Source organism: Gorilla gorilla, chromosome X (assembly GCF_029281585.2).
Source record: "Gorilla gorilla gorilla isolate KB3781 chromosome X, NHGRI_mGorGor1-v2.1_pri, whole genome shotgun sequence".
NCBI classification, from domain to species: domain Eukaryota; kingdom Metazoa; phylum Chordata; class Mammalia; order Primates; family Hominidae; genus Gorilla; species Gorilla gorilla.
In genome coordinates this window covers 151446269-151458997 of record NC_073247.2, presented here as the reverse complement: position 1 = coordinate 151458997, position 12729 = coordinate 151446269, and the positions used below count along the sequence as shown (strand labels likewise).

Here is a 12729-nt window from a genome sequence, read left to right as displayed (position 1 = left end):
TTTATATACTTTCTGAGTCTCTTTTAATGTTTAGGTTAACCTTGCAATTTATTTGTGGACAAAACCAGATTATTTATGTTGTAAAATTTCTCCCAGTCTAGAGTTTGCTGATTGCATCTTCATGGTGTTTACATGTTCTGCTGATCCTGTATTTGTTGTAAATGCATAATTAGATGTAGAGGAAAATCATTAGAACTTTGGTAGAAATCTTACAAGCATCAGCTCTTACAAGCATCAGCTCTTACTACACTCTTTTTGAAAATAAGGAACCAGGGCCCAGAAATGACTTACCTAAGGACACAGGGTACAACCAGATGCAAAATGAAGATCAGAATTCAACCCTCTTGCCAGTGCTTTTTCCAACAAGCCAGTGGTTTTAAAACATTGTTTTAACTATAGTTGTTTCCAGACAACTTCTAAAGTGAAGCCCGATAGTGCAGTTGCTCTGGTTGAAATGGGGTTTGAGGGAGTAGTAGGCAGAATTCCTCCCATTCCGTCCCACCAAGAGCTCAGACTAACACCTGGGCTGAAAGCCTCTGCTACTTACCAGGTGACCTTACCCAGGTTACTGCAATGTGCCTCAGTTTCACCTTCAGTAATATATGGGCAACAGTAGCACCTAATCTCAATGGTTTTGTGAGGAATACATGAGCCACTATGTATTAAAGAACTTAAAAAATATAGTGCCTGACAAGTTTTCAAGCAACGATAGCTATTAATCTTATTATTATTCTAACACCCTCCTCCAGCCTTCAGAGCTGTGCTGAACACTTGTATAAATTAAGAATGTCAAAAATCTGCAAAAAGCTGTTGAGTACAAAATATCATAAGGGTTTCCATAAGGTTTTAGTGACTGTGCTAGGTGTAGGTCATGATTTATTGAATTTTGCGTAGACTTGCCACATCTGATGCAAAAATAAAGGCCATGGCATACCTATTGCCGAGCCCAAAGTGCAGTTTTCCTTTTTGATCTCATACTTGGAAGTCGTGAATGCCTGCTCTGACAAGACACTGCTCTTGGCCTGTCACCAGACTGTAGATAGTTTCATTACTCTGACTGTTCTTTTGTGAACATGAAGCCCTGGTCTTCCTATATGGCTCTCTGTACAGTATGCCAATTAATATTAGCAGTGACGTTGTGTAGTGTATTATAGATTTTACCTTTGGTGATTTAGTGACTTGGGTATTACCAAACACTTGAATGTGAAACGACATAATTGGGTGTTTTTATATTTTTAAGAGAAATTTAAGAAATAAACTAGTTTTTCTATAGAGGGAACAGGTGTAATTTGTTTCTTCTACAGCTTTAAAAGGCAAAAGAAAGGGTTCTGGTATACCTGCTGCCTACCATAATATGGAGGTGCTCAGGCCTTTGCTGCTCATCAACCTCTCCCCAGATCTTGATTCTCTCTCATGCTGTCCTTCATGTTGATTGCCCCATTCTGAGTTTTTGACAGCTTCTTTATTCGAATGCAGCTAGAAAGCCTGACCTATAATTCAACATATGCTGCTTCTGCTCTTTTCCCCCACTGAATGTGATATAATTCCCATCGATGGTCTGTAAAGACAGGAACTACTTCCTGCTTTTGCCCTTTCTTCCCCAGCCCAAGTCAGTGACTGTCAAAAGCCACATTGGCTGGCAGTTGTTGGGCACTGCCTGCAAGGATCTTTACGGAGGTGCCTTACCTGTGGTTCCTAGTTGCCTTGGAAACATGACTTACTGGCTATAGGGAGAGCTTGTTTCTGGGAAGCAGCTACCTCATTCTGCCATTTTTCTAGGACAGAGAGCATACCCTGAGTTTCAGATCCCTGCATGTACCTGGAAACCCTAGTAGGTAGAAGTTGCATAATTGCCATGTGCACGAAGCCCCACAGTACTCAATACCAACTGAACAAGGATCAGTTGCATTTATATTACAAAGGTGTTTCTTACTTGATACAGCCCAGTGACATTCTTGGTAGTATTAGCGACAAGTATGTTATTTGAGTAATTAGATATCATTTATTAAATGTTAAGAGCAATTTGAAATAGAATCCAAAAGAAACACATGCACCAACCCATCTTTTTCTGCAGCTCTGCTCCATTAGAATTGGTAGCCTTATTTAGCGTTCTGACTTAGGCTGAGAAGGTTGTGCTATTTTTGACAGATTTAAACTTAATCTATCCACCTCCCATTTATCAAAGTATCATTATACAACTGCAAACATGTTATTTGACTTGATGGAAAAATATAAAGGGCACCGTAAGACCTAAAAAAAGGTGAAATTTCCAGGAGTAAATCTTGATTAAAATAAATATTGTAATTGTTCTTGGAAAGCTTGGTAGCTTGGTTGAGAGCATATGCTCTGAAGTCAAGTCAATCCAGGATTGTATATTAGCTCAGTCTGTTACCAAGTGAACTTTGGCACGGCTGCTACACTAGTGGTTCCCAGACTATACTGCACGTTGAAATCAACTGGTGGGCTTTAAAAATATCCTGACCTCCAGGCTATACCTTATGCCAATTAAATCAGAATAAAGATGGCAGCCAGGCATTAGTAGTTTTTAATGATCCTCAGGGGATTCCAAAGTGCATCAAAGTTTGGGTACCATTGTGTTACACCTTTCTGAGGCTCCTTATTATTAGCAAATGTGAGTGGTAGTAATACCTATCTCATGTTTTTATGTGGATAAAAATAATGTCTGTAAAACTGTGAACCCAGTTCCTGGTATATAAGTACCGTTAAATGGAAGCGAATTATTATTGATGTTATTGTTGTCAGTGACCAAAAATTTAGAAGAGTTTAGAGAGTTTACTCCACTGGCTGAGTCAGGAGATGATTGCATGAAGGTCAGCCTTTGGCTCAGTCTGACCCTTTACCAAAAATCTGTCAGGCCGTTAAGGGTAGCCCCCTTCATTATAACAGGGTCAAATTCCACGCCCCCCTTTGACATTTCACTGTATGTTTAAATGAAAAGTTTCACTAATGGTTTTTTCCCCCCATTTCTCAATAGGAAAATTTCTGGCAATGCCATGCTACAGTTGGGCCCCTTCTTATATTGGACATTTCTGGCTGCCTTTGAAGGGACAGTGTTCTTCTTTGGGACTTACTTTCTTTTTCAGACTGCATCCCTAGAAGAAAATGGAAAGGTAAAAAGAACCTGTCATTACATCTTTTGGTATTATAAGCATGGCTTGTCTTTTTCCCATAGGCGCTGGATTTGTCATATACATACTCTAGCTGTAATCATTTTACAAACTTTTTCTGAAGATACAGTAGTTAGTTCTAACAGCTTCTTTAGAACAATAGAAGTGAAATAAGAAATCACTTTCTGTGTGCATGGCTAACTAGAGAGCTTATGTGCAAACTTTCTGGAACCTTAACTTGGCTGTAATTTTTACTAGATGAACAGAGTTCTTGGGACTTCAGACTCCTGCTCTTTGATGTGAGAAAGGTTTTTCCCATTTTAAAGTAAAGCCTGGCCGCATTCAGTTTTTACTCATAGTGGCCTTCCATGCTTGGAGCTGAAGCGGGTAGCTGCCATATCTTTGGAGTGTTGGCCCAATATGTGAAGAGAGGAATTCTCTTCTCTCCCTCCTCTTCCCAATGGAAGCACAGTATTCTGCAGAAAGGCTACTCTGGTCCTGCCAGTGTCTTCCCAGAACATGACTATCTCATTCAGCAGTTGCACTGGGGTAATTTTGCCCTGGCTGTACTCTAGGAGAAAATTACTGATGGCGGGGACAGCTGAGGCCTTTTTCTGCAGCCACACAATAGGAAAACAAAAACACTACCTTGCATACTGCTTTCACTAAGTTCTCCTTTGCTATTTCTGAGATTCTTCCTTTATGGTCATTCATTCTTTATAATCATAATGTGAAGGAAAGCTAAGGTTCAAAAAGAATTTACTGAGGATACTATGTCTGGAACCTGGTAACACCTGTTACAGAAGTAATAGGTTCAGTGAATTTGAATGGTACTTTAAAATTAGGCACTACAGTCAAAACCTCTCTAATTTGGACTAACAAAAATCAGTTTAGTATGAATCCATGAAAATTATTAATCATAAAGTACTTGTTGGGGAAACACAGATCTCCTTTAAAGTAGTCACATGTAGAACTTGCCAAAGAGAATGTCCTGCTAAATCCTGTGAGTACTTGGGAAAATCACATCAGTTTCCCAGGTCAGCTTTGCCCATCAGTAAGAAGAATGGATTTGATTTTATGATTTCCTGGCCTCTTCAGATTTATAACTGATTGTGCGACTTTCACTTTTTATTTTAGTTTTATTTGGCAGACAGATTTTATGTAGCTGGCTACTGCTTAAAAGGAGTTTGCTCCAAAGTAGGCAGATACTCTCCTATAGTCGATGTGATTCATTTGCTCAGCAAACTTTCCAGGTGGTGCATGAGAGCATCAATTCAGCGTCTGTTTAATTCATTACCCATTTTGAGTTCATAAAGTCCAAATTAATAAGGTTTTACTGTATATGTCACCATCCCTCTAAATGTTTGCTGAAATTACAGTAAGTGTATGAATTACTTTTAGCAACAAAACATAACACTCATGTATAATTTGAGTGAATCCTTTTTTTTTTGCTTCTATTAACCTTAATTTTTGTTTTTATTTTTTTGAAAAAACGTTTTACATCTCATTTTCTGTTTTAATGTTACGCATTCAGATCTTCGCAGCATTTGGTAAGCATATGTGCCATTCATTGCCATCATTTGGATTTATACATGGTATCTGCTTTTTTTTTTTTTTTTGATGTGCACATGCTGATAGCTCTTGTATTTACAGCCAAGAAAATTAGACTCATTTAAAAAATGTGAATCCATTTGTCTATAAATTACTGCTCATTTGAGAGGTTTAGTTCTATATTATAGGAAAATCCCATATCAAATTCTTTAGAGACATGAATCATCCAAATGACTTGTTTTGATGAACATTTTGCCTTCTTTGGCCTTTATCACAACAGTGAGTTCCCTCTTCAGTGCTGCATGGAGTAATAGAAATAAACCCTACCAGCCACAGGTGTGGTGTACCTTTTTGTGAAAATTGGATCACAGGAAAATCTGGCATTGTGGCCTGATCTTACTGACTAGCTGTTTCCCTAAACAATTCATACAAAACTATTTGGCACTTAGACACAGGATTCAACTTGGCTTTTTTTTTAAATGAAAAAATACTAAGATAATACTTGTATATACATGGTACATGTAATTATTAAATGTTTTTCAGGTATACGGAAACTGGACTTTTGGAACCATTGTTTTTACAGTCTTAGTATTCACTGTAACCCTGAAGGTTAGATTTTTACTTATTCATGTATTTTTTAATACTGTTTTTGTAATACTTTCTTGTCTTATCCTAATATACCATTTTTTTGTCTCCTTTATTTCTTGTTATGGGTTGTTATTCAAGTGTTTGCCTTAATACTTACCAAAATGTGTATGATACTAGGGATTTGGGTATTTGTATACTATTTTTTGATCAGTTTTTTCCCCAGTATATCGTAATCCTCTTTATTTTGTTTTACTTAAAAAAATTCAAACACCATACTTATGTCAAAAATCTGTTTCTTCTTTATTGCTGTTTTTAAGGCGTTATGATAAGTGGCATATAAACAGGCTGTGGGTGAGAGTGAGAGAGAGAGCGAGAGAGAGAGAGAGTGTGTGTATGTGTGATTATGTTAAGTACTTGAATCTTCTAAAAATTATACATCTGTTTAAGAACCCCAGGCCTAAAATAGGTATATATGAGCAAGATAATATGTGAAAAAGAGCTTGGTAGTAGTGAAATCTTATAAAATGTTTTCATCACTGATGGCCAGGTTGGTGGCTCATGCCTATAATCCCAGCACTTTGGGAGACCAAGGTGGGCAGATCGCTTGAGCCCAGGAGTTCAAGACCAGCCTGGGCAACATAGCAAGACCCTGTCTCTATTTATATATATATATATTTTTTTTTTTTTTTAATTTAAAAATAAATATAAAAAAATAAAAAATATATAAAATGTATTCATCATTAAAATTTACCCATGTTAGTGATAAAGTGCCTAAGAATATAATGCAGGTAAACAAAAGGTAGGTAATTTTGGCAAAATCATTGGCATTGACATGCAGCCATGTGATAATGCTGTGAAGCCTCACTGAATGCTACCCTTGAGGCCCATGATTTGGGGATCTCTTATAGTTGAAAGCATAATCAAATTATTTTTGTCATTCCAATAATAAACACATGGGTTCCATGAGTAAATACCTTTAAATGAATTCTGGCATGCCCAGGGGTTAGAAGCAGAATTCAGAAGTATAATTGTCAAAGGATCTCTCTTACCTTTCCCTCTAAATTTTTGTTCCTGGTTTATTTCTTATACCAGATAGAGCTAACATATGTTTGCTTTATTCATCTATTTCAGTAACATTTTAGGACCTTAAAAGGACATTACAATTCATCTCAGTATAGCCACTTACTAGCTGTGTGTCCTTCGGCAAGTAACTTTACCTCTCTGTGCCTCACTTTCCTCTTCTATAAAATCGAGATAGAAGTAGCACCTACCCTTTTTGAGGACTCAATTAGTGAATAAAGCACTTAGGATGGTGCTCATTTCAATACATGCTAGTTTTCGGTTTTTATTATGTCTCACAGTATCACAATTTGAAATGGATGCCTCCCCCCTCCTTTTTTCCCCTGGCCTTGCATATAGCCACAGGGCTTCCAAATGGCCTTCACAGTGTTTTTCAAGTGTATCTCAAAGACTTTCACTCCCTCCTCTTTGGATTAATATTAGTATTATCTTTGGATTCATATTAGTATTTTCCTTAGCAACCAGAAGAATAGCAATTCAAGACTGAGCTACATTAATAATGTTATCAACATCCTGTTTATAAATGAGAAACTATAACAGAGAGCTGATGACCATGGTGTCACAGCAAGTAACAAAACTGAGACACCATCTCCTCTATAAAAATTAACTGCTCTGGATATTAGCTCATGTGACCCAGAAGTTTTAAGCAAGCGAAATAGTCCATACTTTTGTTTTTAGATCACATTTGAAAACCCCAGATGCCACAATCTGAAAACATGATTGGTCCTGGCAGAAACATGAAGAGATTAAAATCTAACTGAATATTTTATTAATTTAATGGACTAGATACAGGTTTTGCAATTGGAAAGATACACTACATAGTCAAACCTATGATTCATTGCTACATGATGTTAGATGTATAGAGCCTTTGCATTTAGTGACTCCCGTCTGTTGTGTTCGAGCTTTCACGACACCTTTGAAAGTTTTGTGGTTTGTCTGCCCTTCCTAGCTACCCTTTCCCTCTCCTACTTCTTTTCAGCTTATCTGCCCCCACCAGCTAGGTCTCCTTTTGCCATCATCTTCCTGGCTGCCATTGCCTGAGGACTTGGGGCTTGGGCCTCCTAGATATTACCATTACTTCATTCCTTGCCCATTCCCCAGTACTGAGATATCTGCAGCCCTACACCTACTAGCTACTTAGCCTGATCACACCTCCAGCCTGTACGCCAGAGTTTAGAGGCCTTAGGGCAGAGCTCAGCTTTCTCACCCTTGTTCTTTGAAAAACCTGGATTCTGTTTAGTTCCCCTCTTCTCTGGATCCCTGGCCCAAGCTAGATCCTTTCATAGGTATCATTGTGTACTAGTTATCAGATACTATAGCGTATTGCCTGGTGCGATTCGTAACCGTCATGAAATCTTTTGTGTTGTATCTTTTCAGCTTGCCTTGGATACCCGATTCTGGACGTGGATAAATCACTTTGTGATTTGGGGTTCTTTAGCCTTCTATGTATTTTTCTCATTCTTCTGGGGAGGAATTATTTGGTAAGCAATTGTACATGTGTGAGCAATATGTAAATAGCAAAGTAGATACATGTGTATGTACACTATATATGTAAGCATTCATTATACTTTAAAAATTTTAATTATATAAGATGGCGCATCTTTAATATTAATGGCCTGAAGGTTATTTGTTAGCTGGTAGTGCTACTAATTTCAGGTAAGATTTTAAATACACGTATATAGACTGCACAAATCACTCAGAAGACCTCCCTTTGGTAGCTTCTGTCTGTTTGAAGGTGTTGTAAACATCTCTCTAGTGAAACTATAGTTTTCAGCACAACCTCTCGTGATTTTCAGAGGAAATACTCATCCTGTGAAGTTTCTACCTGATATATTGACCAACAGATACATTATTGTCCATTTGGACCCTTATTTTCTCTTGATAGTATATAACCATGATTCACGTTACTACAGGTGTGCTCAGGGTATAGGATATATACAACTTAATAATTCAGAGGGTTGTATTTTGAAATTGCCATCTTACTGTTTTGGTGGAGGAGGGAAGATGTAGAAAGGCAGACTCTGCAGCTTGTCTTTAAAGTTCATTTAGTTCATCTTGGTTCAATAGATGGATGTTTGTTCAGAATCAGTTTTGTGCTTGAGACTCTATGGGTTAGATAGATGACTAGACTGTACTCAAGGAGAATAGAGTCCAGTGAGGGACACATAAGCTGTGATTGGGAGAGTTATATATTTGCATCTCCTTTCTTTACTCCCAAAAACATATATTTTATTTTTAAATGTCAGAGTTGTTTTTTTCAGTGAATGGCTTCCCCTGACAAGGATGCCAGCAGCAGAGAACATGGCTAGAGCAAGCCATAGTGTAAGATTTCAGGAGTACATATTTTCATTGCTTTGAGCAAAATCTTACATACAAAATGATTCTATTTTATCACAGAGATGTGAGGCTTATGTTTATGTCCCTTGAGTCTTAATTAGAAGAAACTCTATTTTGAAAAGCTTTTTAAAAATAAAAACCTTAAGAAATAAAAATATGAGGAACCTAATCATTTAAGGAAGTACCAGCTTTAAAAAGTATAATTACAGCATATATTTGGTACCTCTATAGGTAATTGAGAGCAATGAAGCTGGAAGAAGTCTCTATTTTCTTTAATAATATAACAAATAAATCAAAGTTGATTAAGAACATACAGTATACAATTGTATGTCTGCCCAGAGTACCGTAATTCTATGAATCTATGTAATCAGCATCTGAACTGATTATGCAAAATTTCTACAAAAATAAAATGTTTCCAGCGAACTCATTTCCAACCCTTTCTACAGACTATTCCTTATTGATGAAAATAAATCCAGTAAATGATTACGGTATTGTCACACCTGTTTATTCATTAGTGCTACTAAAAATGAAATGTTAATCTATTTTTTATTTTATTGCCTGAAGTATTATCATTAAGTAGAGTTGAGCCACTGCATGAATATAAACTTATAAAGCAACCAGTAAAATGTGACTAGAAACAATGTGAAACTTCAGCTGAATGTGGTCACAACTGATGTCTCTGGACATGTTTTACCCTGAGGCATTGAGTCACACCCGTCTTTGGGGTTGGGTAGTGAGAATGATGACTTCCGAGCCCCAAACCACATCCAGAAATAATAGTGTTTATTTTTTACTGCCCTACTACAAAACTCCATAGATGACATGGAGGTTAAAAAAAAAAACAAAAAACAACTGGAGACATTAGTCAGAAGGTATGATGCCAAGGAACACTCTGTGACTAGCTGCCATTTGTCATCTGGGCCCCTGTTATGGCTCAGTTAACTGCCTAGAACATTATTCAAGGTGTTCTTCAGAATTTGAGTGAAGTAGAGTTCTGCAGAAGTCTTTTCCATGTGGCAGACTTTTCCCAGAAAGCCTGTGTAGCCTAGGCCTCATAAATTTTTCTACCTTCCTGTTCTCACTTTTATTCCACAATCTAATTTTCATAAAAGTAGAGCCACAAACTCAGTTTTATCATGTTACATAAGGGTGCATAGACATTAATTTTTAAATGAGAAACCAAATTATCTTCAGGAAGCATGATGTGTCATCTAATAAACAGGAGCCATGGTTATCTACCTGGAGCTCTTTAATCCTAGGGCAGTCTGATGTGCATGCATCCTGTCTTTAAGCAACCACTTCTTCCCCCTCACCTTCAAAGAACAATAGCTTCACCTACTGAGGCTCTCTGTGGTTCAGCTCAGACAGAAGGGAAGGGAAACAGGCTGTGCTTCTCAATGGCCACTTTACAATGAAGTGGATGACTCAGAATGAAATCTAACTCCAGAATGGGGGTTCCTGCTGGATTTCTGGATTCTAAGGCTTAATGTCCAATTAGCAATATTCTACTCTGTGTCAACCTATTTGGCACATACTGTTAATATATATTTGTGGATGACAATGGTAGATTCCTTCCATTTGAGAGAGATGATAAGCTTCTACTGTCCTTTTTATATTTACATAGTGTTTTTATTGGGAGAGAGTTATAAAAATGTCTTTTGAATTTCTGAATACAGAACACAAATCCATCCCCATCTTAATAAAACAGCTGAGGAAATAAAATGCTTGTTAGGATAAAAATGAACCATTTCTCTTGAATATCTTTTAAGCACCAGCATTTTCTAATGCACATAAATAGTCGCCAGTTGGCAGCTTTAGAATTGATTGCCTGATTGTCTTCAAGTCAAATGCATTTTATCTTTTTTCTCCTTTGATTATCATTCCTTTTTTTCCAAACATTTGGTAAATGAAATTTGTTTATTACTTTGGGATAGTCTAGAGAAAATTATTTTTATTAATGTATGTAAGGAAGATTCTTTTTAAATACAAAAGACATTTTAATTGAATGTCCATTTCATATGACAGGAATTGATTTGTTTTTCCATCATGTATTTTCTTTCCACTGCAGGCCTTTTCTCAAGCAACAGAGAATGTATTTTGTATTTGCCCAAATGCTGTCTTCTGTATCCACATGGTTGGCTATAATTCTTCTAATATTTATCAGCCTGTTCCCTGAGATTCTTCTGATAGTATTAAAGAATGTAAGAAGAAGAAGTGCCAGGGTAAGAACTAAGTTTATCTTACAACTTGATTTTTGGAAGGGGCCTCAATATCTGCCATGAGCTAAAAACCTGATTTAGAAAATTATATTAGTTACAGCATGTTAAACCCCTCCTTACAGGTTCATCACTTAATTTCCTCTTCTGCATAAAAAGTATAGTAAAAACTTCGTTATCCAATGCAGGTGGTAAGTAGATTCCTTAATAGTGTTCTATGTGACCTTCAGCAATCCATATGGAGTATCTCATATGCTCCATATGGAATTTTAAAAGGAAAAAATTATTTTATTTTGTATTTAGCCTAGAATTTTCACACCAGGAATTTCCACACCAACATTTTCGCTTTAAACTTAGAAATTTCCCTGTGGGCTGTTTGCAGATTTTTTTCAGTTGATAATACCAATTTGCCTCTTTCAAACCTTTCCCCTTCCTTTAATTATAGTGCTGCTTAATCTCTGCGTTGCTTCTAGCCCTGTCTGTCCAGCAGTATATTTGAACCAAAGAGAATTCCCTGGATGTGGTTTTGACATCCTTAGCCTCTGGAACACACTCGTAAAAATTCAAGATAGTTTTATGAGTGTGTTTTTATTTTTCCTATTAAATTGTAAATTTCCTGTGGGAATGAGAAGTTATTTTTTCTGCTGCCTCATTATGATATCTTTTAAACATTTTTTAAAAAGCCTTTAAAGCGAAATAGGGAGATGAGCATGGAAAATAAAACTTTTGGCAGATTTTGACCAACAGGCTAATTAAATATGTCATATTCCTGCCAACAGTAGCTGATTTTATTAAACAAAACTGTTTCTGTCATATTGACACCAACTAGATCTTGTAGCACCTCCAAGGCAGTATTTTCAGGTAATATTCTAAGCTATGACTACCTGACTTATTTGATAAATTTGTCAACCAGTTTAGCCACAAAACTGTTACATCATGATTTTGTTTTTGCCTGTTGAATTGATAGAATCCAGTAGTTGATATTACATAGACATGGGGATCTGAAATGATTAGAGTAGGAAAACCTTCAGTGATTAGAATTGTAAAAGAGGAGATTCATGTTGCAAGTCAGTGTCAGCCCCAATCAAAAACAAGAGAACTGTCATAGGGTACATTGATTCTTCATATACAAGGCCAGTCAGTGTGTAATTAGGTGGCCAGAATTGCCCTTAACTCCCTGCTTTCTACATGTCTTATGGGCTGAAACTGAACACAGTAATGTTAGCTTAGTTACGACTGCTTTACTCTAGTCTGTTGTTTTAGGATGGAAAAGTTGCATTCAAATACCTGATTATGTCTTAATATCGGTTGAACAGGGATAAAACAGTTTGATACAACAGACTCCACCCAGAATGTTTCAAGTGGCAATTTGCATGAAACCAAATAAAATAATGTTGCAATAAGAAATGATTTGGGGCTTTTTATAATAGAGAATTTTCCAGGGAAGGATTTCCAAGTTGCTCTTCCATCCTTATTTGGGAGTATACTTTGGAATGATCCTAAATGTGTCTCTTATTTGAGGTAATGGAGCTCATTTTAAATAATGGCTCACAGCCAGCTACGTGGTCTAAAGATGATAGAAAAATCTCAGAAAACAAAACTTTCAAACATGTCATCTTATCTTCTTCCTTATTAGGCCCTCTCAAAAAAGTTAGACATTGGCTGGAGGTGACTGTTACATAGACCATTAAATTGTGGGATGCTACTAAGCAGTCACAGATAAAGACTTAGAACATTTTTTTTTCACACGAACAGATTCTGAACTTCTGTTGAAAGTGTGGAGTTCTGGGACTGCGTCCTTTTTTACTTAGCAGCATAGACTGTTGCCA

General features: G+C 36.8%; 1 protein-coding gene across 7 annotated transcripts in view; it reads left to right on the top strand.

The window, feature by feature from the left end:
- Window positions 1–12729, top strand: part of ATP11C (ATPase phospholipid transporting 11C (ATP11C blood group)) — a 206628-nt gene that overhangs the window by 184152 nt on the left and 9747 nt on the right. For all 7 annotated transcript variants that reach the window (XM_019019710.4, XM_055377047.2, XM_055377045.2 and 4 more), the window contains 4 exons: window positions 2996–3131; window positions 5223–5288; window positions 7725–7828; window positions 10753–10906. In XM_019019710.4, the coding sequence (XP_018875255.1) occupies window positions 2996–3131; window positions 5223–5288; window positions 7725–7828; window positions 10753–10906 (460 nt within the window). The remainder of the gene's footprint in view (window positions 1–2995; window positions 3132–5222; window positions 5289–7724; window positions 7829–10752; window positions 10907–12729) is intronic.